This window comes from Perna viridis, chromosome 2 (genome assembly GCF_037379345.1).
Source record: "Perna viridis isolate PV_CMFRI_1.1 ecotype Kerala chromosome 2, ASM3737934v1, whole genome shotgun sequence".
Taxonomy (NCBI): Eukaryota; Metazoa; Mollusca; class Bivalvia; order Mytilida; family Mytilidae; genus Perna; species Perna viridis.
In genome coordinates, this window is record NC_142446.1 from 57,168,558 (window position 1) to 57,196,287 (window position 27,730).

General features: G+C 31.4%; 1 protein-coding gene across 5 annotated transcripts in view; it reads left to right on the forward strand.

Moving 5' to 3' along the window:
• Positions 1-2,038: 2,038 nt before the first annotated feature.
• Positions 2,039-27,730, forward strand: part of LOC148626192 (homeobox protein Meis1-like) — a 59,802-nt gene continuing 34,110 nt past the window's right edge. Inside the window, exons 1-8 of one of the 5 annotated variants that reach the window (XM_088569972.1) lie at positions 2,069-2,186; positions 7,412-7,471; positions 11,045-11,171; positions 11,296-11,489; positions 11,764-11,911; positions 12,246-12,296; positions 12,788-12,838; positions 13,148-13,303. In XM_088569972.1, coding sequence (XP_088426098.1) covers positions 11,157-11,171; positions 11,296-11,489; positions 11,764-11,911; positions 12,246-12,296; positions 12,788-12,838; positions 13,148-13,303 — 615 coding nt within the window. In that variant the 5' untranslated portion in view covers positions 2,069-2,186; positions 7,412-7,471; positions 11,045-11,156. Of the gene's footprint in view, positions 2,187-7,273; positions 7,472-10,387; positions 10,505-10,975; positions 11,172-11,295; positions 11,490-11,763; positions 11,912-12,245; positions 12,297-12,787; positions 12,839-13,147; positions 13,304-27,730 lie in introns of those variants that run through there. The other 4 variants (XM_088569971.1, XM_088569970.1, XM_088569973.1 and 1 more) reach the window with 4 other exon arrangements.

Consider the following 27,730-nt stretch of genomic DNA (forward strand, 5'->3'; position numbering starts at 1 on the left):
CGCAACGAGCTATGTGTGTGTGTGTGTGGGGGGGGGATAATGTTTTTGACCTGTCCGTCATAACATGTCGCTTTGATAGCGCCACCGTTTTTTTACTGGTTTCCTTCAGACTTTAGTTAAAAGCTTGGGTGAGATTTATTCTCACAGAAACCGGTCAGGAGGACTATTTTTTTAGTAAAGCTAGGAAATTAAAGTTTTAATAGAGTGCAGTTTTGGGCGTATGTGATATTGTAGTCGTGCTCACTAAAGTTCTTAAATGTTCTTTCTATTTAAAAACCAGAAGACCACGAGTATAGCAGATTGTCATAGTTAAGAGCAGACTTTGTTTTACAAAAATGAATCCGGAAACAAATTGAGGGAGCTAACTCCCTGGTATACTATTCTACATTTTCCATTTTATTTGTGTCCTATCCTTTTTCGTGGTAAAGACGTTGAGCAAATCTTACGAATTTGCATTAATGAATAAAAGCATGTTGCAGACATATAAACTCATTAAAAAAACTTTACGTTAAAAATTATAATAAAACATCAAATACAATAACTATTATCTTAATTTTTTAATTTTGTTATTGTTTTTGCAGCATTTTTTCCTGTTTTGTTTGTGTGCGCGCGCGTATGTGTGTGAGTGTATGTGTGTGTGTGTTTTTTCCTGATCTTGATTATAAAGATTATGTGGCTTTGCGTTGATAGCTATATTCCAAATGTCTTCGTCTGTAATTGGATTCGTTAACATTACAAAAAGAGAACATGTAACATAGACATGGGAATCTTTCAGCTTCGCGAACTGATAATTTCTCTGCTTCATTACTACTTCATCTGCTTCGCTCAAAATCACACTCTCAAAAGTTGCACAATAGATTTCAACATCGTCCACTTTCCCACTTTCAGTTATTTTGAAAGGTCAATATTTTGGTAACTATGTCGGTCGGCTGTAATTTTAGCAAATATTAAAAACAAAAACAAAAAAAAAAGAAAAAATAATAATAATATTAAAATTTGAAACATATATGATTTTTTACATGCAAGATCTGATTGTCCTTTAATTTTAAGTGACAGCCAGAACTGTTAGGAGTTTGACAGCATACTGGGTGCTCTGTCAACCTCCTGTTTCGTTTTCATTCTGTTGTTAAAGCATTTTCTATCCAGGAAATACAAATCATAGCTGAATTTCGGTAGATCTATACATCATATTTGTTATATTCTGTTCTGTTCTTTTTTGTTTCGTTTTTATTTGTTAGCTTGTTTATTTATTCGTGTCTTTTCGCTTGTTAATTCACGTGTAGTATTTCTGAGGATTACTTCGGTACCAACTTTTGAGTCTAAATATATGAGGGGTTAAAAGCGATAATTTTGCTTTACAAAATAGTGGTGATAAAATTATGAAACGTGTTGGTATGACTTCGGTGCAAAAATTTGAGATTTGCAAAGCTTTTGTGAACATTCTTCAATTTCCATTCTAACTTTATGACATCTTTTACAGCTTAAAAATATTACCACTTAGTCAAGCATCTACAATTGGCAGCAGCATGACATAGGTACCACTATTATACTATTATTCTACTATTTACAATAACATTTCTCAAATTAAAAATGGACTGTAAAATCCTTGTCATGAACCCAGTACGTTTCCTCACTTAAAGATTAGCAGTTTAAATATTCAATTTACTGTTAATTCTCTTTTTCCGGCGAAAATATCAAGAACATGATTATACTAACGATTGTATCGGGAGATCAAATTTGATTTGTTCAAAAGAGTTTTTTTCAAATATTGAAGACGTAGCTAAAAACCATCATGATAGCATTAGAATGTTGAATGGATCCTTCTCATTAACACAATACTGAAATAAATATACAGAGACGATTGTGATTCGCCTCTGAATGGTCGATTGACAAGCGTATGGGAGAATATGATAATTTTATATATATGATATCTGCAATTATTATAAGGAAAGTTTGACACAATTCCCACCCACCTTTGAATAATGGTATTTGGAGGTGTACGTTACAATTGTACGCGAGTATTTCACCCATCAATGTCACTACAAGCTAAAACACGGGCCCATAAAATATTAGAATCTGTCTAAGGAAGCCGTGTTTTCACACAAGTAGAATTGACATATGGGTTGTAATCCAGTGCTGGCTATCTTAATCAAAGGATTATAAAACTTCACTGTCTGTCACACGAGGTAAGAGATTTTAATCATCACTTTATGAAAATCTTCACATCTAATTAATTTGCTACAAAGTAGCACGCAAGTAATTAGAAATCACCTCGTACTATTAAGAACATATAGCCATACATGACATAACATTTGGGTTGAGTGGTCATCGATTAGACCTGGCAGAAAACATTATACAGGCGATCACCTCGTCACATTTTGACAACATGCCCCTCCCCAACCTGTCCGCAATTCATTCAAAATCCACTGTCCATCAATTTTTATACACATCATTGATAAAGAAATATCTATTAGTACACGATTATTTATCAGTTGTTTACAAATTGTCAAAACTGATCGCCTTATGATTATTAGAGTAATACTTGAATGGGACCATTTGGACGAAATCTTGACGGGTCGAGTGAAATACTAAAATTGCTTTGGAATATTATAAAACAACTTAGACATCTGTTGTTGTTTTTTTGTTTAAATTTAATTTCACGATGTTCTATTTTTGTTCCAATTTATTACACTGTAATTATTTAACAGAAAATTCGTTTGTCTGGTTTTCAATTAATTAAGCCGAAATTTCGTTGTTTAGGGTTATAATTGTCTACTTTCTTATCAATATTCGTAACAGATGTATTTTATTTACGTTTTATAGTAGAAGGTTATACCCACAGAAAGTATGAGTGTGTAAACTTATCTAGTTAGATAGAAAACACGCAATGTCCTTATCAATGTAAATCATTTTTGTGTTTCAGGTATATGGCTCATATCAATCTGGGGTTACTCAAACTTATAGCTTCAATGTGTCAAAACTTTTGTCTGTTTTTTTACACATAGTCTGCGATATTATTGATGACTGTGCAACACGCTGTCAGAAAATTATATTGTATGTGTTATATTACAAACAGTCTAAATTATTTTGTTGTGTCTCTAGAGCGAAAAAAATCTAAACCGTTATACTCTTAACAATGCAAGAAAGATCAAATTAGACACCAAATTATCCGCACAGCTTAATATTTAAGTTTACAGGCAAGCGCTGTGATAGAGTTTTTCCTATTGTATCCTTAAAATTTGATATGAAATTGAATTGGGAATGAATCATTGTAACATTAATGATAATTTTTTTTATTCAAATGAGAGTCTTGTTTCAAACATTTTGACTCTTAAAAAAACTTTTGAAATATACTGGCTAAATATATAGCATTGGTGATAAAAATAACAGAAAAGAAATGTTCTCTTTAATCTCATAAAATCTCCAAATACACATAAATGTAAAGTTCTCCACCTCTCAATGACGATTATGTGGCAAAAATTCGACCTATCACAATTTAAGTTTCTGAAGAAAAACACATTTTAGGCTGTGAAATGATACATATGCTACAAATTAATATTTTACTTGGTGTATCTGAACTTTCTTTATTCAGAAAATGTTTTAATTTTAAATGTTTCACTTTTTTTAGTTTATATTTATACGAAATATATATATTTAATTGGAAATGTTTCAATCTCTATAAAACATTGTATGGCTACATATTTTATTTATGTTGCTGAGCCCATATTGTATTCGGTTACTCAAAGCAACAATTTGCTTCTGAGGTTAAATAATATAATAAAAAGTTGTGAGAAAGATAATAGTAAATTTGAGATTTTAAGAAATGGTTAAGAAACGTACACTGAAGTTGGTATTTCTTCCACGAACCAGGGAGTGAACTCAATTCTTGAATAATTTCTCTGCCCCATGGTATGCAGAAATCAAACGTAGAGTATACAGATTTTAATTTACAAAGCATAAAGACTTAGTAAGCACCGTTATCTTTATACAGCTCATAAACATAGTTAGGACTGGCCATGTAATAAAAAGTCAAAACACGAATATAATTTAATTATAATATAACATAAAAATAAATATAAAATAAATTTAGAGCCCGCCTAATTGGTTCGTTTGTGCGAGACCCGAAAGGGTATTCAAGGACGCTAAAAAAATTAAATTATAATTGTTGATTTTATTGGTGGTTTGAAGAACATTTCCCTACTTGTTTTGTAATTTGTATATATATATTTACATAGAAATATTTCCATATTTTAATTCATAATTTCGAATGTCAATTTCAAATGTTAATAAATATATAATCACTGTACCGCCGGGCTAACCAAAGTTCTGAGGTAAATGTAAAAGTTATTGAATTCAGAATGACAAAGTGAAACCATAAAGTTATCTGAACTTCTTTGTCATTTTTGAAATATGTGGAAACTTTAATTTGCAGAACAAAGAACAAAGATACGTTAAATGGTAAACAGGTGGAAAATTGACTTCATCTTGTCAAATATTAGCTCGTTAAATACTGACAGTTAATTCATTTTATTGGTGAAATTTATAAGGATGTCATTTTTTGAACGTAGTAGTAAATTTTGTTGTACACATATTCGGTTGTAGCCTCGAGTAATTCAGCGAACTGTATAGTGCTGAAGGCAGTAATTTCTCTACATTGTCACAGGTGCGTTAGGAATTACACCAACTGACCTAAACAGGAGATACTGTGTTAGTTGAAATGTCAGCAACTATCGTACCTATTACAAGAGTTTCCAATTAAAGTAAACAATTCTATACTTAAACATTCTATGCGTGACAAACTTGTGCAAAGATACAAGAAAAAAGAACAAAGCAATGCACCAACCACCGACTCAGTGGACATGTTGTGGTTTAGTTTCGTGGTGTGTTTTCGTCATGCACGCAGTTTTGGTCAGCTCTCTTGTCGCCTTTTAAAATTCGACAAGTTGTCGATTTTTGACTTATTCGATTTGTGATGGAAGCTTTTACACGGGTCTGCATTTTCTGGAACAATATCGAGGGGGTCGGGCTACTATTTGTATACATTTTTTTTCTTCATATTAGACGTATTTGTTTTGCACACCATATTGGTCAGCACTCTTGTCGCCTCTTTGAATTGACAAGTGGATTTTTGACATATTCGAATTGAGGTGAAGACTTTAAAACAAGCCCACATTTTCTGAAACAGTTTTTAGGATGATCGGGCTGGATTGATTCGTTATTTTTATATTTTTTACCTTAAATTTTAGTAAACAATTTCGGATACAAGTTGCAGTATGAAATTTCGGAACTGGCAATACATTGTTTTTTAATCTTTCAACAGTGGATCGTGTGTAAATAATAAATTTAGGTTACAAATGGTTTGAATAGTTTTTGTGTTGCAAGCACTGGAAGTCCTTGCTTTATTAAACGCTTGCAGATGTGAATATGTATAAACATGTTTAGTTGTGTATTTTTTTTCCTAGTGAACTATATTTCGGTTGTTCCTTTACGTAGGAAAAAAGTAGAGAGTCTCCATTTTCACACCTCGTCGTTTTTTGCAAATAATAAGCAAATAAATGTTTTAGTTTTTATACGCCCGTCTTTCTATGCGGCTCATATTATAGTATACCGGTGTATGTCTGTCCGTACGTCGGAATTTTTATTAACATCAGACTGGTCTTCCTAACCAACATCAGCTGTTAGTTTCCTACTGCATGTACCTACTTTATTGTGCCACCAATTTATCCCAGGTGTAAGTCTTCTTGAACCCCGTGTAACATTTCTCCTTCGAAATGCCAAAAGATGAACGGCCAATTATAAACAAACTACGGGTCAATTTCGGGGTTCATTATAATTGCCGTAGTTAGACTTGGTGAAAGACAGAACCCAGAAGATGAATGGATAACGTAAATATTTACACGTGACACGTCGTTATCCTCCGTGATGGCCAGTTATAGTTCCTAAAGATTCTATGTCAATTAACAAACCAGTATTTTTTTGCTTTTTTTAGTTGCGGTATAAACAGTGGGGCGGAAATCAAACACAGTACTATTCATACTTCGTAACCGGCTGGGCAGAGGTTTTAGCTTTTATGGGTACATGTAGGTTTGTCATTGATATCGGGTTGACAAAAACATCATACGTTGATACAAAATTGCAGTACATATCGCCTCCTTTGCTATTTGTATCATAATTAAGGCAAAATATTAGGCTTGAAAGGAAAAATAATGAGTTGAAGATCACCAGAACTATTTGGTATTTGTTTGTTATAACCGGTACTTACTTAAATGTTATGTCTTTAGTTGTATTTTATATACTAGTTTGAGTTTTTTCTTCTTCTATTAACTTCAGTGGTCCCTTATGCTCTTCAAATTGAATGAGAATTCCGAGCAATGGCGACTTTTATAATTGTTTATAGATGGTTGAAAGCTGGTGACTTGTCCGGTTCCCGTATCCTAGGTTGTTTTATTTATTTATGTCAAATGGACCTCTTGAAACTAACTCGATTACCACCGAGACTACTGTACACAAACAGTAATAGTCGTTTTGTAAGGTCACACATTAATTTATACGACCATGGAATGTATTTTTTAAAAAAATATCTATTCAGGAAATAAACAGTTACGAATGATACCAACATTATTAACAAAGCTTTACATGATCTTTATAATTCTACTACAAATTAAGGGTTGTTTTTCCTTGCCCAGATGACAGTTTGGACACATTGGACAAATATAATAATAATAGCCGAGTTCTATATCTATCAAAGTGATTAATATTGGAGGCGGAGCAATATAGAAGGGATACAGACCCTAAACTATTAATGAAATATTTTTTCTTGCAAATTCAAGAAATACTTCTGTAGACATACATTATAGGTTGATGGACGCACGTCTATTGGCGCTAACGTTCCACTTGGGAATAATTCTTTTCCAGCTAGGTTGTTATCCACTGTAATAATATTGTGCTAACAAGATGGAATTGATGTTTTGACTCCGATTGTGTTAAGAATACAAATACTAAGATAATCTACAGAAGAGGAAATAAAAAATATAATGTGTATGTTTTGTAAATAGATTTTGTCAGAAAAGTGTCCGTCAGGGAAAAGGGATTTCTCGCAGTTCTTAAGACGTGTTTGTCCATACTATATAAATAACCTTCTGAATTATCGAATAAACTGGTCATGTGCAAATGCACTTCAAATACCAGCAAATTGCTGAAAACGCTAAATAAGAGCTATAAGACGCTACTTTGAATAGATAGGGAGGGCCGTCACAGTAAGATTGACATATCCACTTTAGAGATTTTTGAGAAGGTTTTAGTCATGTCTGATCTATGGGTAGTCTATGATGGATAACTGGTCTATATTTTTGTGTATCTAACTAGGGGATGTGTAGTACCGTTAGTGTAACACGTTCTATTTGAATTCCAGGTGAAAACTTCAGGCGGTGAATATTTTATTAAAAAGGATATGGATTGGGTTTAGAGTAAGGTATGTTTGATAAGACACATGTGAAAAGGCTCCTGTTTCTATGAAACCAAACTCTACAAAATCTATTTGGCTATTTGAATACAACTGTTGATATGAACATAGATAAAATAAAATATTATCAAACGTGAAATAAGTTTAAATGAATAACTGTTTGATATAATTGTTGTTATTCTCTCCGACCTCAATTTTTTGTAAGTGCCTAAGAAATTTAATATCATATGTCTCGCTGCGTTTGACTTGTGTTGGTGTACTTAGACCGTCAGAACACGGTGAAATTTAACATGCTGCCAAAAAAAAACTTCCTTATATTGATTGTTCTTATATTTTTTTACGTCTTGTAAAAATGAATATCATTGCTAAATGTAAATAGAACAAATAGTAATCAAACTAAATAAGCATAGGACTAACTCGTAGGGCAATAAAATGTGATTCTTTTACATCCGTGGTCTTACGGGATTCAGTTTTATGCGTAGGAAAATATACAATGTGCACAACTAACAACTCAAACTCACTTTTACGACCATCATATACGAGTTTTATGAAATTTTTACTGCGGGTTCGGTCGTAATCTCCTCTTCTTAATGTATTAGATGATGGATTTGGGTTCTTGACTCAGGCTTCTTCATTGATAATCTTTCCATTCTTTATGCCTATGTGCATAATACGGCCATTTTATTTCAGCCCATTAATATGGTCAGATTAAGCCTGTCTCCAGTTGTATTAAATTTACTATGGTTATATTAGGGACCCATACTAAAATTAAATATTGCTTTCTTCTTATTACATTAACACTCAAGTTATTATGAAACTTCTTTATCGAAAGAAAATCTGTTTTCTTGGACAAATATCCTGTTATTTCCTTGTCAATACCTATTTTTAACAAGAAAATTCTAAAACACTAATTCCAAGGTGTTCTTGTCAGATTTTTGAATAATGCATTTCACAGATTATATAGATAGATCATATTTTCATCTGCAAAAGCATTACTGAAGCCGCCAGCTTGACGCCTAGAAGGCTCAGCAACAGTAACAGTTGGATAATACTGTTGTCGGAATTTTTTATGTGACTTTTTTTCTTTTTTGTCCAAATTTTGAGTTTGACAAACAACGTGAACTTTTTACTATCTATATACGCCATTTTTGGGACTATCGAAATTCATATTTTAGCGTCCTTTGTTAACAAGATTGCATCATAACTTGCAACAAGTATTTTTAAAAAAAAATTTTTTAGTTATGACATTTTAGGATCGACTGATTTTGAATGACCCAAATTGACCTTAAAAGCCTCAATCTAAATAAACACAGTCTATAAACTGACACAATTTTGCGGTCATTTATAATCCTATTTTCTTGATAATATCAAAATCACCCGTTTTTATTATTGTTATGTTACGGACAGCCAAGAATATCTTACCCTTCAAACTTTTCTGCTTTATCGGTTTTTAGTACTAATTGAATTTGCCAGAAATTTGTCGGAATTAATGAAAGTTTTAGAAAAATAACTGTCAATAATTTCAGCCACGGAGTTTTGATGAATTTGACATTGATTAGGAAAATAGAATATGTAGCATATCCAATTACAATGTCATTAAAGCGCTCTTTTCTTTCTACAATTGGTACTTTTTTTCAAACGCAACGAAAATCTAGATGATATTTTCCTTTCATTGTTTTCTTTATTCATATCTAATTAAACTAGCTATATTAACCGGGATTGAACTAGAGTAGAATTTTTTAGAGAATTTCTTTCGTTGTATTGATGAAAAATGACAATGATGAATGAAAATAATTTACATGTAGTCTTAAAATACATTTTTAAAATTCTATGGATATTTCCAACAATTATTGAAACTTTTTTTATTTGCGTTGGAAGGACAGTGAAATAAATGAAGACACAAATTTTAGAATGTTACAAATTTTATATTTTCATAGAAATACCAGTTCAAATTGTCACATAACAAAACACAAATGAACCTCATTTTCCTTTTTGTAAATTAATAAATATTATATAGAATTATCTGTGGATTTTTTTTTTTATTGATAGGCTGTGTAGAGGTTTTATAAGGGTTGATTATTTTTTTTACATTTCTGCAAGGATCTTTATAAACTACAATAGTAGTCTACTAAAGGAATTCTCAATTTCTGTATTATTAAATATGATCACCCGAAATATAAAAGGTATACTCGTAGTAACGAATGCCTAAATTATGGGTTGAAAGCGTAAGTTGTTTTTAACGGTACATCAATTTTCGAATTACATATTAATTTTTATTTTCTTCATTTTAATTCTACACTTGACTCCTTTAGAGTCTATTTGTTCATGTACGTTTTTGTACCGACTTTCGTGACCGTTTCATTCAGGAAATTTACCCGTGCCTACATAATAGTAATAATGACCTTTAATAAAATAATTATTTCTTTAAAATTTGGTAAATATCCAGTTTTACTCGGGTAATTTTGTTCTTATTGTCAAATTTTACTTTAGAATTCCTCAGGGCCCATATTTGGCATCTTGAATTAGTTAATTTGAAGCGAAATATAACTGGTTTGATGATGACAAAGTTAAATGTTGACAATAATTTTTGGCTGAAGGCGAAAAAAGGAATCACTTACAAAATAAACTTGTTCTTGAATTGCAGACATTACGATCTCCTCGATTATTTGATTGGTTTAGCCTCCGAGAAATATGATTTGTGAATAAGATGGTTATGGTTTGAGGCGGGGAAATGGGCGTGTCAGACGGTTCCATTGTTGGTTATTTGAGTTATATATTATGCGAATCAAAATTAACATGGATTCGAAGAATGATTGAATACATAAACCAATCTACTGCATAAAAATATACCAGGCAGATTTCAAAACCTACATTCAGTGGATTTTTAACTAAACGCTGATATATGTGATTCGGTAACGAGTTTGTCAAAGGACAGCTTTGAAAGTTTAAGTGTTTGGACGAAGACTATATCTAATAAGATTATCTTAAAGCTGTCAACAGAATTTTCCTTAACTGTTCAACAGATAATTGTAAAGAAAAAAGGTAACACAAGTCCCTTTCGCCACAGTTTTGAACTTTTAACCCTTTTTAACTGAACCTATTCTTTGTTCTTTCCCTAATCTACGATCATACTTTTTTTTGTCTTTCGAATTCGCTCCTTAACTCGCCCTATTGGACTCATAAACGTATGCTGACTGCAAAGTTTCTGTATAATATTTGTGTGGCATATGATAAATATGCTTATACAAGTAGTTCAAATGATTTATACAGTTATTAATGGTGTCTACATTTATTTATTAATACGTAAAGAAACGAAATCTTTAAATTGTTAATCATAATATATACGTATTCCATAAAAATATTAAAAAGTAATTTAAAATCCCCCATTGACTATAGTTAGCTCGCCCAAGGCAGGACTCTATCTGACAGCTCATCCATTACAGCGCAGTATAGTAACACTGCTTTGATTGACAGCTGGAGTTATGGTAGCCACGAGTAAAGACAGTTATACTTGGTAAACTAGGGTAGTGTTGACGGGAAGAAAAGTGTACTATGTTTGACAGTTTTGTGTTTCTTTGACAGGTCACTGGATTTGTTTATGCCGGTGGGACTTACTACATACAGTAAAGCAAGACTAAGTTGATAAAACAATTGGACATTTCTCGGCCTTCGGACGGAAGGTTTCACCTCGTCCATGGCTCAACGAGTGGTATGTATCGGTTTTATCTATGTGTGCTGAAACGGAATTTTACGCGGGTACCTGTGTCAATTTTTTACGCGTATACAGGAAGTACTTTACATATTTATTTTACATCATTTTCTCTTGTTTTCAGTATGAAAATGACATGCCGTCACATTACGGACCTACTGGAATTGGGGGAATGGATAATATGTACGATTCGCATCGGTATCAGTCGCCCCCGGGGATGGGGCATCAATCGTACCCTCCATACTCAACAAATAGCTCAATGCCCGTGAGTTCGTCACAGGACAGTCAGTTGAAGAGAGATAAAGACTCGATATACGGGTATGTAAATGGCCCACGTGCATCTGTGTATTGCAATGTTTGCGGAATATAACTTAATATAAAACGGATATTTTATTCATGTATTTATACGGAGTACTTTAATCATGCAATTATTCGAAGCAAGTAAGTAATATTTAAAAGACTTCATGACCGTCAATATACCCAAGATCTATTTGTAAGTTCATGTTGGTTAACTTTATCTCTTTTGTCATAATTAAAGAGTCAATACACAATATGGCGGCTGGTTGTTTACATTGATAACCTCTGATTTCAGGCACCCCTTATTCCCACTATTGGCACTTATATTCGAAAAATGTGAATTAGCAACTTGTACACCTCGAGAGCCGGGCGTAGCTGGCGGGGATGTGTGTTCATCAGAATCTTTCAACGAAGATATAGCCGTTTTTAGTAAACAAGTTTTAGTAAGTCAATTTACTAGTTTAAAGAGAAAATTAAAATGATTGAATATTAACTCCATGGTTTATTTGATGGATATAATTAGAGGTATTTTTTAATTGATTTTGAAAAATTCTTCAATTTAAAAAGTATGATTGTTTTCTTCAGTTATGTTTTTATATCATAATGGTAATTTAAAAAAAAATGTATCATTTTAAATAACATTTATCTGATTATATTTTAAAGTATTTTAATAAATTTGGTGATTTTATCGAAACAAATGTAATGAATTTTGAAATTTTTTTTTTTTGGAAAATTTTATTGAAAATAAATATCAAATATCTTACAATTCTACTTCAGGCCCGATCAGAAAAACCTTTATTCTCAGCAAATCATGAATTGGATAGTGTGGTGAGTGTTTCATTATTCTCATATTTTTCCAAACATTTACACCATCTCTGTACTTGCTGAAAAAAAACCTGCAAATTACTAATGAGCCATGATCCTGAATAAAAAATTAACAACTGCGTTTCAGCACATGGCCGTGAACAAATTTTTGTTGAAAAATTGCCCAGCTGGTAAAAAACAGAGCTATGTATATTTTTCTTCTTGAGGCTGATTAAAAGTTGCTTTGAGTATGTTTACAGAATTTAGTCAGCAATTTTCTCTTTTGGTAGGAAACTCTTTTTATCAGGGAAAAATTGTTTATTCAGAAATATCTAGTTTGTAGAAAAACTTTTGTCTTAATTACTCTTAAAGAGTTGTGCGGTTTCCATGGGATTCAAATGTGTGAAATTTTAGAAACTTTTCATTAAATGATACTTAAAAAAAATCTTTTTGTTTACTTTTTTAAAAATTTTATTTTATGATTGAAATAATAACTCTAGTGATTTATTTTTCAGATGATTCAGGCTATACAAGTCTTAAGATTTCATTTATTGGAATTGGAGAAGGTTGGTATTAGTAAAATCCAGTGATTTTGATAATGGAGAAATTTGATGAATAAGGACTGAAAATAAACTTATCAGAAGAAACATGTTATAAAGCTTGGAGAATAAGGAATGTAGGACACAATCTGACCCTATGTTTAACCTCAGTAAAAAGCAGAGATAACTGCTAAATCTCCTTTTCTTCAATGTAAATATTTAACAAATGAATGTAAATAATGTTTATTAGACATTTCCTTCACTGATAAAATCGTAAATTACTGAAGACAAATATTAACAAAATTATATAATTGTTTTATTTTTTTACTTTTTCAGGTGCATGAACTATGTGACAATTTTTGCCATAGATATATTAGTTGTTTAAAAGGAAAAATGCCAATAGATTTAGTGATAGATGAACGGGAAGGTGGAAGTACTACATCAAAATCTAGTTCTGATCCAACGGACCCTTCGGACCCAGTAGTTGATCAGGTAGGACCATTTTATACTTTATTTTTGTCCAACAAGGACTGGAGAGACTACTCTATTTGAAGTCCCCACTTACTATACATTCCAAAAAGCTATCTACAACATTTTCAATTTCCCAGGATTTATGATCGTTTTTATCTAGGTATTTGTTCTTAAAACTTTTAACAAAGTGCCATAAAAAACCCATGTTCTATTTTAAATATTTGATTTTATTTTCAAATTTCTTAGTCATTATTTAAATCAATAATATGGGTTGTAATAAATGCTTGTTCAGAAGGTAGGGAAAAAAACCAAACTTAAACAGTTGTAAAATTATAAAATAAAATTATATGGACACATGTTTTTTGTTTGGTACTGTTTGGCTTAGAAATTTATGGCTTAATTCCTCACACCAGTATTTGAGAAATTGGTTGGAAGGTCAACAGGAAATCGTAAAAATGTGGAACTTCAATAGAAAACAGAAGTTAGCTCATTAAGTTCACATTTAGCTGTGGTCATTCTGACTTTCCAACTTGATTGTGATTGTAGATAAAAGCCACTTTGTGGGCATTCACAAAGTTAACTTACTAATTTTTACTAAGGAGAATTTAAAATCTTGTTAAGTTGAATTATATTTGTGGATTAGTGTGTCAGATGTCATGGTGGCCCCTTAAGGTAGAAATTCTTTTATGGACCTTGTCACTTGTAAGAGATGACCACAGGGAAATGATCGAATCACTCCTTCAATATTTCCTGTTCAATAAAGTTGCCACATATCCATATCAAATTCATGATATTTATCCAACAGGCACAAACTAAATTTATCTTATTTCATAAATATTTACAATTTTATTACTTTCATGGTAAGGATAATTTTTGTTAGAAAATGTATTTTATGTTTAAAGGAAAAAAATAAATAATGACTGTGTATAGATTGTAGTAACAATGTGAGCAAAAATAAAATATGTATATAAAGTAGACAACAATGTTCTCATTTTATTAAAAAGTCATAAAAATAGGTAAAAAATGAGTGGGAAAATAAATTTTGTATAGCCAGATAATTAATTGCTATTTTATTGTTGCAGACTTTTTCTTCTCATGTAACAAATTGAAAATAAAATCAATAAAACTCCTAAAACTGCAGCAATCTATAAAATATTTATTTCAATTTTACAGAAAGGTATCAATTTTAATTCACATCATTAAATAGCTATAATTAATTTTCAAAAAAATAAATTGTCAGGTAATTTTGATATTAGATTTAGATAATAGATTCAGGTTTTGGTTTCATGTTTCCCCCTGGTACACAATGATGGAGAAATGTGATGTGAAATAGCCAGGTGTAACATTTTTATGGACTTGAAAGTCTCCTAATCATAGCATTGATGATGTGTTAGACTTCATATTCAATTTATTCATTGTTTATGGGTCAGAATGGTACTTTTTTAAAAAAAAAAAAAATTTATTCATTTATTTTAAAACTGAATTTAATTCACTTAGATGAAAATACATCAATTTTTCATTTTTATAACAAAAAATACACATTATATTTTTGGGTAAAATTAAAAGCAATTTATATCTCAACTTATAAGATGTACTAAGACAGATGGAAATTTATGAAACAAAACTAACCGCAATATTCTTAAGAGACAAAATGAAGAAAAAAATCTCTAAGCTTTCATCCAGATGGAGACACATTAAGTATAATATTTTTATTTCTTTTAATATCCAATTCATCAGGATATTCCCAAGATATTCCATAATCAGTTTCTGCATGAAAAGATTTTTTTATTATACTTTTTTGCATGTAATACAATGAGAGAAGATTTGATTGATAGATTGATTAAAATGAAGTGTCATAATTTAAGTGAAAAAGCATCAGACGCTGAAATTTACAAATACCATTGTTTTTTTTGCGTAGAATTGTATAAATGAGCCTGATTAGCCTCTTCTCTTGTCGCTTTAACGCAAAAGGATGAAAATGTCAGAACCAAATGCTTGGTTGCCAGGGAGATGGAATCTTTAATATTGCAAATTTCATTTCTTGAGTCCCTCATGCACCGTTTTCTGTGCGTGGTAATTACTGCTGGCAACTAAATATTGTATTGGTTTCAAAGAAAAAAGATCTTTTCTTCTTGAACGTGGAAAGATTGTCCTGGTCGGTGAAGAAAATCTAATTTAGATTCTTCCTTACTTGAAGTTAATGGGGAATTTGAATGTAGATGGCATTACCACTAAAAGAGCAATGATAAAAACTTATTGTTAGAGAACTGTAGAGTGTATGGGTTGAACGATTGCAAATGACCACTTTGAGGATCATACTGAAATTCAATAATAGAAGAGTTATGGATTTAGTGGGATAAAATCAACACTCACTATTCTGTCATAATCATATTAGGCCTGAGTTTAATCGGTTGTGATATGTGGAAGTAAAAGTCTTAATTTCTCTCTCCAAAGAACCCTAAATCCAATAAAAGGCCTACCTTTCTAAGTCTTTCTAAGTGTTTGCCTTTTTTTCATGTAAATTTATTTAATATCAGCCTGGTAATGAGCAGACATTCTTTAAAAAAATTAGATTTGCAATTACATTCCATTCTTTTTTCAAGTGAATTATAATGGGTTGACTTTTTTTCGCCCCTATTTTTCTTCATTCTTTCTCTTTTCTATTTTTTATACGCTTGTAGTTTAGTTTCACCTTTGCTTTCACCATAACTAATTGCCTAAGCTGCATATAACTAGCTTTTCTGCTTGAGTGACTTTGTTTTGCTGACATTACTTTTAAAAATGAAAAGCAAGAAAGCATGTGATTACCATGGAAATTAGAAACATATGCTGATTAGGGACAATGTCTAAAAAAAAGGCTAATTCAAGGCGTAATGTTACTGCGTGTTCCCTCACTGTAGAAGATGTGATTAGAGAGGTACAGAATGTCTTTTTGTGAGCCTGTAATGACAACAATAGAGAAATGACATTAGAACCCTGGGGATAGTTTTCATTGTGATTTTTATGGTTTATTTGTTGGCTGTGTAATTCTGTTTTATGTTAAGTACCCTTGGTTCCCCAACGATTGTTGTAAATGTAATTGAGTATTCATTAGTCAAATTCATTAAATATTTTAGGGAATTGCCATGCACAATAGTTAGTGCAATTGAAAACATCCATTTTAAAATAATTGTTGTTCTTGTTGATGCTTGAAAAAATTTAACTGTCATCAGCAGTAGCTTGGCCGCTTGTTTTGTTTTGTTTTAACTATACTTGCTTCTTTCTTGCTTTGGATATAAGGATTGCCTTCTAGTCATTTTTGGTTTTCTGTGTGTTAATTGCATTGTTTACGTTACTAGAACGATCGTTTGTGTGGGAAGATCTTGCCTTGTCATCTTGTGTTGGTGCTGGGGTCTAAACTTCAACTGTTTGAAAGGGATTAATGGAAGATTTAGATTAAAGCTATAATGCAGAATCTATTCCTTATTCTACCCCCTGCATTATGAGTTAAGGTCACATCGGTCAGCGTTCTTTATGCTATATTTGGTAAAACATTGCGTCCTGGGACGATGTACTCCATGGTATACTGATTTACCGTAAAATGTTAAGACTTGAGTGTGGAGTAGTGATTTAACCACCCACAGAACTTCAAAAGACCACAGAAATATACTAATCAATAGTTTAGAAAATGTTTCATTTGCATAGGACTTTACCATCTTAACAAAGTTTACAGAACTGCTCAATTTTTTGGCAGCATAATGTTTATTCAAAAATCTTTCTTCTCTTTTGTAAAGAGTTAAATGGATTAAAGGATTTGGTCAATGAAAAAATATCAAAATTGCCAAGAAGTTCAGTTATCATCGGCAACATGATGATCCTTTTGAAAGGGGAAATAGTAACTCAAGTTCTCAAGTATATGTAGATACATGTAGTAGTGATACCTTTCTCTGAAGGTAGCCTTTTGTTAGTTTGTTTATATAATATTGTATAGCTAATGGAACTTGAATGTTGAAAACATGTTGATGAAACCACAAAAATGTTCGGTTTTCTTGTGTGTCCATGTAAACCCTTCATGATATACACAAATGTCAAATGCAATGTAAGTGCAAATTTGTTTTTTTAAGTATATTGTAAAATTTTGTATGATGTATCTGGAAAAATTGTGCCCAGGAAAATTGTAATGTATTATTTATTATCTCAGTAGTTATTATTTGTTTATTTACTCAGAATTGTGATGGGGTTAGCTAATCATACCATTCTTTCTAAAACTGACTGATTATGATTTTCAGGAACATTAACAAAAAGCCTTGATTAATCCTTTGTTGTGTGTTGTTTTTGGTGGCAGTGTTTTTTACCTCCTTGCTTGTGTACAATAGAAATGCATTATTGTTATCCCTAGAAACAATTCAGAGAAAACCAAAGCAGGAATTTTATATTCATATATATCTATATGTTTTCCGCTTCAAGTTCCCTTAGCTTTTTACCATATGGCTTTTTTGTCCACATCACGTCTATATATTCATTATGTTACTGACAGTTGGTTAAAATATTTCAATTTTTGGCTTATTATAAAAATGGATAAATTTTATGTTATCAAAAAACTTTTTTTTAACAAAATGATTTCACCCTGCTCTGGTTTTCTCTGTTGACAGGGCCAAATGTTTTCACCGATGTCTAACTCGTGGGGATGCCGTGCGTAGCAGATCACACAGTCCAGAGAGGGGACTACCATCAACTTTATGCAAGCTAATATTGGTGCCTAGTCTGTAAGATTCGCAGTAGGAGAAATACTGGACCCCTGTGATACCAGTCACCAATTCAGGAGAAGACAACTCTTGGTGGACTTTAATTGTGACAGAATCTCATATTTTTAATTAATCTTATGTACTATTTTAACTCAGAAGATCATTATTTTCATGACTTTTTGTACAAACTACAATTTTTAATGTCATAATATTTCTATTTTGATGTCTTTGACATTTTCCCTCTTAATTGTGTCAATGAAGACAACAACGACAATTAATACTAATTTATTTTAATTACGGGAACAATTTTGTTTTGAGATAGAGCCTGTTTGTCATTTATTAAATTAACACAAAGCACACACCTAAGATGAGATGAGATACAATAGAAAAACTAGTCAGTTGAGATTGTTACAATTTATCACATAGAATTCCCTATTATCTTGCCAAGAAAATAGTCTTCATGAACAGAATGAAGGAAAAATATTACAGTCCATGACGATTGATTGTTTTTTGCTGTCAATAACAAATCTCTAAGTCCTGGAATTTTTCAGTTTGTTTGGTATGGGTTGCCTCCCAACTGTTAAAATTAAAAAAGAATTAAATGGCAAAATTTGTGTTTTGTATGTTTGTTTTTTTTTTTTGGCTATGGTCTTGGCAGTAGAGAATTTTTAAAAGTATTTTTTTAATTCAGGGCTCTAGTCACATTTTCATAGACAAAATTAAAAAAAAAAATTTTATTGGTGTGTTGTTTTGTTGTGTTTTTGTTCATACAATATTAATGTAGTTTTGCATGAAAAATCGCTTGTGGTTATAGGTGCTATTTATATTAAGTGTTAGTATGCCACAAGAATAAATGTTTTGTTTCCGCTCTTTTTTTTTTTCATTTAAACCTTGACTTGACAACAGTTTTACTTTAATATCATTAGTGCTTAAAATATTTTTCTAAGTGAACTGAAGTGATTATGAAATCTAAACATTTGATCTTGTGGCTTAGGACCATGATGACGAGAACTGTTGGCGTACATTCCCTCCATGTAATACAGTTGTGTATTACATGTAAATATATATTTTATTTTGTCTTGCCCAAGACTATATTGTATTGTATGTAGAACTTAAAAGTTCGTTTCTTGTGGACCAGTTGTCAATATTTACTTCAAACTTGATTTATCCTGTTCAAAATAGAGACGTTAAAAAACTATCACATTATTATTTCATTATTTTATACATCCCCACCACATGACTGGTTAACCTTTGTTAGTAAAAAAAAAAAAAAAAAGAGAAAATCTAGAAAAATTTTAGTCAATCAACTATTTGGCTGATTCTGTGGTCAGATCGATTATTTTTAATTATAATATTTATTGAAAGCCATGATGATTGGAAACTTATTTGTTTTCAATATTTTATGATTTCCGGGTCAAATGGTTTGAATTCCATATTTTACAGTGCTAAAAATAGAAATCCAAGAAAAAAAAAAAGAATAAATTTGAATTAAGTGCCATATTTTAGTGATGGTTTGATCCAAACAGAAATCTTAATGTATAATATTGAATAGGCCATGACAAAAAATTTTCTATTTATTATCCACCTTTTGAATGAAAAGTTTAATTTTTGTTTTATTTTGGTGATTTTTTTATCAATATGAGACTGACAACAGAAATAAAGTAATGTTTTTAATAAAAAAAAACCATTAAAAAAATATATTTTGTTTTTCTAATTATTTATGAACCTATTTGAAAGCCAGAAATGTACATTAGTTTAAGGAAAATTTTTAAAAAATCAAGGCCATAGTCAAAAAGGATTTTGTTGAGGAGGATGATAATCTAGGATTTTTTGTTACAGCCTTACCCAGACCATTCAGGTTGAGTGCCATATCAATGGACCAAGCCAAGTGTTAATGAAAAAACAACTTTTAAGTACTTCTCCAGCTAAGAATCAGGCAAAATATATATAAGGTGTGGCACATGAAGGGAAATAACGCAGAGATTTTATTGCATTTACCAATTAATTATATCTGAAAACCAACAGAAATAACCATCAAAGTGTTTGTAAAATTTGTGTTTTTAAGATATTGATAGGTCAAATTTAGTTGAAATGCACTATGGAAAAATGGCGGGTAAAATTTTCCTGCACTCTTTCCCTATATAAGCAGTAAAAAAATATCTACGTCACACATGTTTCAGGATGAACTTAAATAGCTTTTTGGCTGTTTTCTAGATGTACTGAATATATTTTGGGCAAAAATTACTAAACTGGGGAAAATGATGTGCCACCCATTGCCTGATTCTTACACAGAATGGTACCTAATTTGATAGTCTGTTTATTTTTCTCTATACGGAATTAAAACTTGGGTTGGTCCATTTTTTGTTTTGTTGTAAATTTTGTATATCATTATTATTATGGCCCTGTTATAACTGTATCATTAATAAATCTAATCATTGTTAAAATATTTTTATTTGTTTTTGTCAGTGGACACAATTTTTCCGCAAACATATACAAGTATTGTCTTTTGTCTTGGAAACATTCATCTTCCATTAGCTAATCTTACATAAATATTTGTGGTTTCTAAAAAGTTCATAGTTCAGTGAGATATTCACTTGACATTATACATTGTTTGTTAAGAAGTTGACATATTGCAGATTATCTCCTTTTTGCAGAATAATTGCAATGTACACAGAGTTTGATAATTTTCATCTCAAATATTGTGCATTGGAGAAGGATGTACAGTAATGCAACCAGGGGGTTTAGCATGCCATGAAACTTGGTTTATTCCACCATTTCCATTGAAAATATGTGTACTGTCAGGATCATTGCAGTTTTTGCCTTGCTCTTGCTGTTTGATATATATAGGCTTTTCTTTTTCTGACTATTGCCTCAGTGGTAAGGAAGGAAATTTTGAAATGGTTTCATTTTTAGAAACTTTCAAGGACTTACACAATTCAAAGGGAGCATTTTGTTAAGAAACTGTAAAATTTTCTATTAAATGAAGGGTCTTCAGCCAGTAAGGGCAAATGGCCCATGACCCCTTGCCTTTTCAACCCCGAATGCCTATCAGTTAAGAAATTTTATTTACTGTGTGTTAAATTATATAACAGGAACAGTACCAAATGTAAAACCCTCCCTCTTCATTCTTCCTTACATTTTATTGCAGAATTTGATTAAACAGGGTTTTAGGGTTGGTCTGAAATTTACATAAGCCTTGAAAAGCTGCTTTAATAATTGATAAATAGCAATGACACTTTCACAGAAAAGTTAATTGTTATTTTAAGCACCCAGGTTTACATATTATAGGGACCCTAGCAGTAAAATTAAAAAGTAATGTGTATTTACTATAGAAGTAAATACATGCTCTGCCAACTTGGCACTTTTATGCTAGACATATTATACAGATGGGGAAATAAGTAGCTGACAGTGGATTGTTAACTAAAAAAAGAAGTGAAACATAAAATAGCAGGGGCAATAAAGCTGAGCAGTAAAACTTACACTGGCATAATTTCATAGGCCTTGTGGTAAATATCATTACACATTGTCAATAAACAGATTCTCTTCAAAACTTATAACTGTTTAATGCACACATTTTATTATTTGTGGATTTTTACAAATAATTCTTAAGTGTCGAAAGCAGGTATGAAACTAGAATTAAAATTGAAAAGGATGATAATTATGTATACAGAGAGAGTGTTACAGATGTGTAAGTTACAGCTGGTGCGTTCAGAGATGGATACAAAATTTTTCCTTGTTTTGTTAGTTTTTCACACAATGGATGATGATGTTCTCTTTTCTTCTCTCTCTCTTTAAGACATACACTCCAGATGGTGCTCAGATAAAGGTTAAACTTATGGTCACTTTTCATTCTTATTGTACAAATAGATTGGGTGGTCGTCTTTTGTCATGCTAACAAGGCTATTTAATGCTCTAAAAATGTCAAAAAAATTTAACAAATTGATATAACTGGTAGAAATTGTATGATTCCTGTTTTAAGCTGACACAAATCCCTCATTGTCGACACAAAAAAGTTGTTGTGATACAACCACCATAAATTTAATGACCATTTTAATGTCTGTGCTTCATATTCGATAGACAATTTTAGTCATGATTTGGTATTTGCAATTTTTGCCATTGTCATCCATCATATATTTCTGATAAGACTGAGAGGAAAGTTCCGCATTACAAACACAATTATTATTTTGCCCTCCGATTTCTATCGTCTTATTGTTTGTATGGTTTAATGAAAATGTTATTATTGCCTTGGATCATTTGTTCTAACGGAGGTCAAGTTAATTTAGAGTTAGACTCTTTGCCATCGTCTATTATGAATTCGGAGCATTTGCAGTCGACGTTTGATAATCTGGACATCATATTGATTTTCAGTGCTTGGATAATGTTGATTTTTTTAAAACATAATAGGAAAGTTGAGTTGTGATGTGACATATTGAGTTTTCTGGTTGTTCTGAATTAGTTGTTTCTCCAACTTTCAATGATATCGCTTTTCGTAGATATTGTATTAGAATATGAAAAGCAAAGGCTTTCCAGAGATTGACAATTTCAATATTTAGATTGAATCTTAGATAAATTCAATTTTCCATTTTGGTATATTTGCATTAATTGTATAGAATTGTTTTGCTCTTGAATTTCGTTCCTTTACAAAGAACTGTTATCACAAATGGATAAACAGTAGTGAAATGGAAACACAACCAGGACATTAAGTCAAATTGAATTCTTTTTTGATGAAATTATATGATATAAAACCACTTATGTAGCATAATTATATCAACCACAGCCAGATCAAATGTTATCTGAGTTTGTGGAGGTCTCTTGGCCTTTTACTGTCTGCACATTAGATAGTCTTTTCTTTGTTTTCTTCCAATATTAAGTAAGGAGGGTCTTCTAGGGGGTAAGATTAAATTGTTTCTGATGTTCATGTCCTAATCAGAATTTTTTAGGTTTTTGTTTGTTTTTTTTGGAGAAATTTCTTTTAAGACTTTTGTCTTACTCAACAACATGAATGATAAAGAAGTACATATCGCATGTAAAATATACTGCAGTAAATCCTGAAAAAATTAAACCCCCTTTGGGACAGATGGATCTGTTTGTTTTAGACAGGTGTTTAGTTTAGCAAGGTTCTAAATACATTTAAACTGATACAACCAGATGTTAAAAAGTTTCTGGTTTAGACAAATTTTTAGATTTTTTCAGGGTTCAATTTCGACAGGTTTCACTGTTTTTTTCTATACTTCACATTGACGTACATGATAATATTTGTATGATGCAAATATTTAATAAATACGAGTGAAAACTGAAAACTCATATTGAAAATTAAGCAGAGCTATGGTCATTTCAGTAATGCACCAGCTTGCCTCAAGTTGAAGCCATTTCTACATCAGCTATATTAAATATTGGAATGTATCCAGATTGATGTTGGTGTGATGTATTATCTTGGGTATAGAGCCTTGTCAATATCAGTGATTCACTAGCTCTCTGGCTGCCATCTTCAACAGCTATAGTAGAGCTTTAATATCACATGGTCATAAATTGTCATAGGGCCACATATTCTGACAACTATCATAATCCTAATCACATTATGACCATTAAAAACTTATCGGCTGTACCGGTAAACTGGTCTCCTATAATGGCATTTCACTTGTATAGGTTCAGCATAGGTTGGTCATTTGTTTTTCATTTGATTTACTGTAAAATAGTTCTGAATTACAAGGATGACAACACATGCATGTATCATTTTGTAATTAAATATACAACTTGATTGTGGATATATAGTGTAGGCATGAAAACTGCATTTTGTATTTACAGTCAAACATGTTTTAACTGATCTTCCAAAGGATTTAAAAATATTGGTCATGTCACATAAGACATATATAGAATTGTAGTTTAAGTTGCTATTGCTGAACACAGGTAGTTACTAATACAGGTTTGACTGTACTTTTTGGTTACTTCAGAGGGGAATGACCTTTAGTCAATAGTGAGATCATGCCAACAAATCCTATACAATGACCCTTTGTCTTTTGGTAAGGATGACTTGCTGTAAAGAACTGCATCATTTCTGCTGTTAATACAGAAATATATTGCCCTAATTTTTCAAATAGTACAAACCAAATTAGATCAATTGGCACAGTGTGGGATTCATGTATTAATTAATGTTCCACTGGTTTACTAGAATTGTTTTGTTCTTTGTAATCAGCAAATATAGATAGATTATAATCAATTAGCTATTTAATAGTAGATAGTTAAAGATCTTCTTTATACTTGTCTTAATGCCAAATAAGATACGATGACAAGGGCCTCATAATCTTCATAATCGGCAGATCATTAAAGAAGGATATAAGATAATTGTACACCTCGACAATCAACCTGTCCTGGTCCTCTGATTATCAAAAAAATCACATGATAATCAGATCAAATATTGTCAAATTATCGTGACGATAGATCACAATATCATGAATATTCTTGAAGTTTTAAATGATCATCTTTTTAAAAATCGGATTTATATCTGGCGAATAAAATAATAGCTGTTTGAAAGATCAAGATTATTCCTAGATAGTGATTTTGATGGGCAAAGATATTACATTCTTATTAATCGATTAGTTAAAAATCTAATATGTAGTCACATATCTTAACTAGATCTTCCCGACAAACACCTATGAGAAGGCCTTTAAAAACTTACATAGAAATATTTTGTAAATTCCTTGTTTAAGTATTCATGAATTCAGTATACATTCATTGTGTGCTATTAAGATTTAATGCAAGTCACATATTCTGCTAAGTAATGTATTCGTTAAGGACAAGACAGTAATTATAAAGCCTTTTCTTTGTTCTGCCACAAATAGAACTGAATAATATCTTTATAGTGTCCTTCATGCAAAGTGGGTAATGCTAATGAGCATAATGGTATAAAGTCTTCCGCTTTTTTAGCCATAAATGTTTATCTAAACTGAGTCAAAGATTTTCAGTGGTGAGGGGGTGAACAACCCTTAACCAAAGTTAAAATGTGAACATAAAAGTCAAAGGAACAACCAAACCAAGGAAACCAAACAAAAGTAAATGGTGACTTTTTTTTGTTTACTTTTATGAAAATTTGTAGTCTTGGAGTTTTGAGCCATGAATCAGGAGACATTAGATCCACTTTGCTTATCAAGAGTCTTGCGAAGAGTCCTAGAGGGTTAATATCTCTGAGATGTTTTACACATTTGTATCCCTCGTAAGTCAATAAAAGCGACTACAAGCTTGTTTACCAGATAAAAAAAATCTTATTTTTAATACAGAGGGATTTCACCTACTTTTAGCCCATAACAGGATGAATTGGCCTAGTATCTCTATATGTTTAGTGCATATCACTCTGCGTTTACACACACATTTGATTTTATCCCATAAACTTGTGCATTTTATACAGAATCTCAGACAAGAGTTGAATCAATGACTCCACAAATCAATTATGAAATGACTATGTAGCAAGTCCCATGATAAAATTGCCATTTTGTAACTGCAGACCTCAGTTTTAAGATGATTGCAAGAGAATTTTATTCCATACAATGCTTACTTTTTGACCCTTTGAGAGTTGATTGCAGTGGTACAACTGGAGCTCTTTAAATTAAATTGTGTAGGTTCAAATCAAATATTTGAAAGCTAGATTTAAAATGCATTTGTGCTTTGTTTTATTTCCTACTTCTTTTAATAAAATTACGGAAAATACAGGCCTAAAATTTCAAACATATATTCATAACAATAAAAAAGTTGCTATACAAAAATTTGATTTGTTGATAAGTAAGAGTGCAATATCTATATTTGCGGTTTTCTGTTGTATGTGGTAGAGTTGATGTTCAAATGAAAATTATAGGTAAAAGATGAATCAACATCTGTAACTGAGAATAAAAGGGATGATAATTCCACTATTATTTTGAAGGATGATTATCTTGGTGGAAAGAAGAATGTTAAATTATTTACACTTAACCAAAAATATAACTTATCACTGATAATCTATACAACTATACCGCTATAACAAAACAGTTTCACAACTCCCTGGGTTGAGAGATGTTTCCATGGGCATACACAGAACTCCATTTACAAAAAGGTGTTTTCATTGATATAGGAAGTGTTTCAATAGACATGGACCTCCACAAGGTGTTACAATGTATATACAGTAAAACTTATCTAAACCAAATTCTGGATAATCCCAAAACCTGTTTCAACCAGCCAGTTTTATATGTTCCTTTATATAAATTTGAATGTATTTTCAACCTTGGTAAACCAGACACCTGTCTAAACTGAAATAATTTTAAAAGTCTAAAAGGGGTTCAGTTTAGACAGGTGTTACTGTTGAACTTCTTGACACATCAGTCCATATTGCTACTTCACTGAAAACATGAACACTTTCTTTTTTGAATTTGCTGACATCAAAATGTCATCTTGTTATACCTTTCTGTGTGCCTTTTCTTTACTTACTTGCAGTAAAAGTTCACATCAACTCAAATCGTCAAACTTTATGCTGTTACGCTCTTTTAGATCCATAAAAATATTGATCCATTTAAAATTATCTGATATTTGACAAAAAATATGATTTAAGCAGATCAAACCCCCTGCTGTTTATTTCTAGTAATGTGAACAAATCAGTTGGGTTTACCTTTATAAATTAAAGTTGATCTTTGAATTTCCCCCCTCCCGCAGAAGTAGACTGCAAACATTACCGAGGATGATCTTTTAATCAATTAAAAATCATTGCATTCAAAATACCGGAGCATTAGCCAAACATTTAAAAGTTTACTTGATTTAGTTTACATAATTTTTCAATTAAAATCTTCTCCTTGAATGACTTGCAGGGAGGATATTTTGGATAATCTTTGTGCAACCCTAATTTTATTAGTTAATGACCTATATCCAAAAACTGTCTCTTCCACTCGGAGAAGTACTTTTACAATGAACAATTCTTATGGATTATCGAGGCAGAAATATTAGCTTTCATGTGTGAGTTATTTGGTATTATGGAAAGGTAATTTGGACTAAATTTAGGTTTGCTTGGTAGGTTTTTTGTCCCAACATTTAGTGGTAGAAAGTCTGATGATTTCTGTCCATTTTTCAACACTAAGTTAATTATTATAAACTGGCTACACTTGTGACAGATTATTACTTCTATAAAAATTTACAGAAGATGGATTTTAACATGAAATCATAAACCACTTGAGCCAGTTCAGTAGTAGTGGTTTCTCCTACAAGTTTGTCAGGGGACAAGTTTTTACCATGTCTTGCCTAAATATTTTACATATACCCAACTTAGGGACAATTTATGCTTTATGCTTCCATACTGTATAACCGCTTTGACATTCATGAAACAAGAGCTGTCCCAAAGTTGGTTATTTCAAATAATTTGGTCAAAACTTAAAATCATAACTTTATCTCTTTTCATCTTTGAGATTGAACCGAAGAAATGAATTAAAAACTAGTCATTCAAATATTTTGGGTAAAAATAGGTAGACATCATTGAATTGGGAATAATTACACCTGGTTAGATGATGCCTGAGCACATGTTACGAAATATGAATATTTCATCAAGTATCCAAGTTGGAGGTCATTATCATGAGAGATTCTGTGGTTGTAGTATCTATGGTATATACTTGAGGAACACACAGCTGTCAAATTGTTATTCATTTTTATTCTTCTCCTCTTTGTGTGCGAGATATTTTTTCAATTAATTCAAGATAGAAAATTCCTAACCTATAGA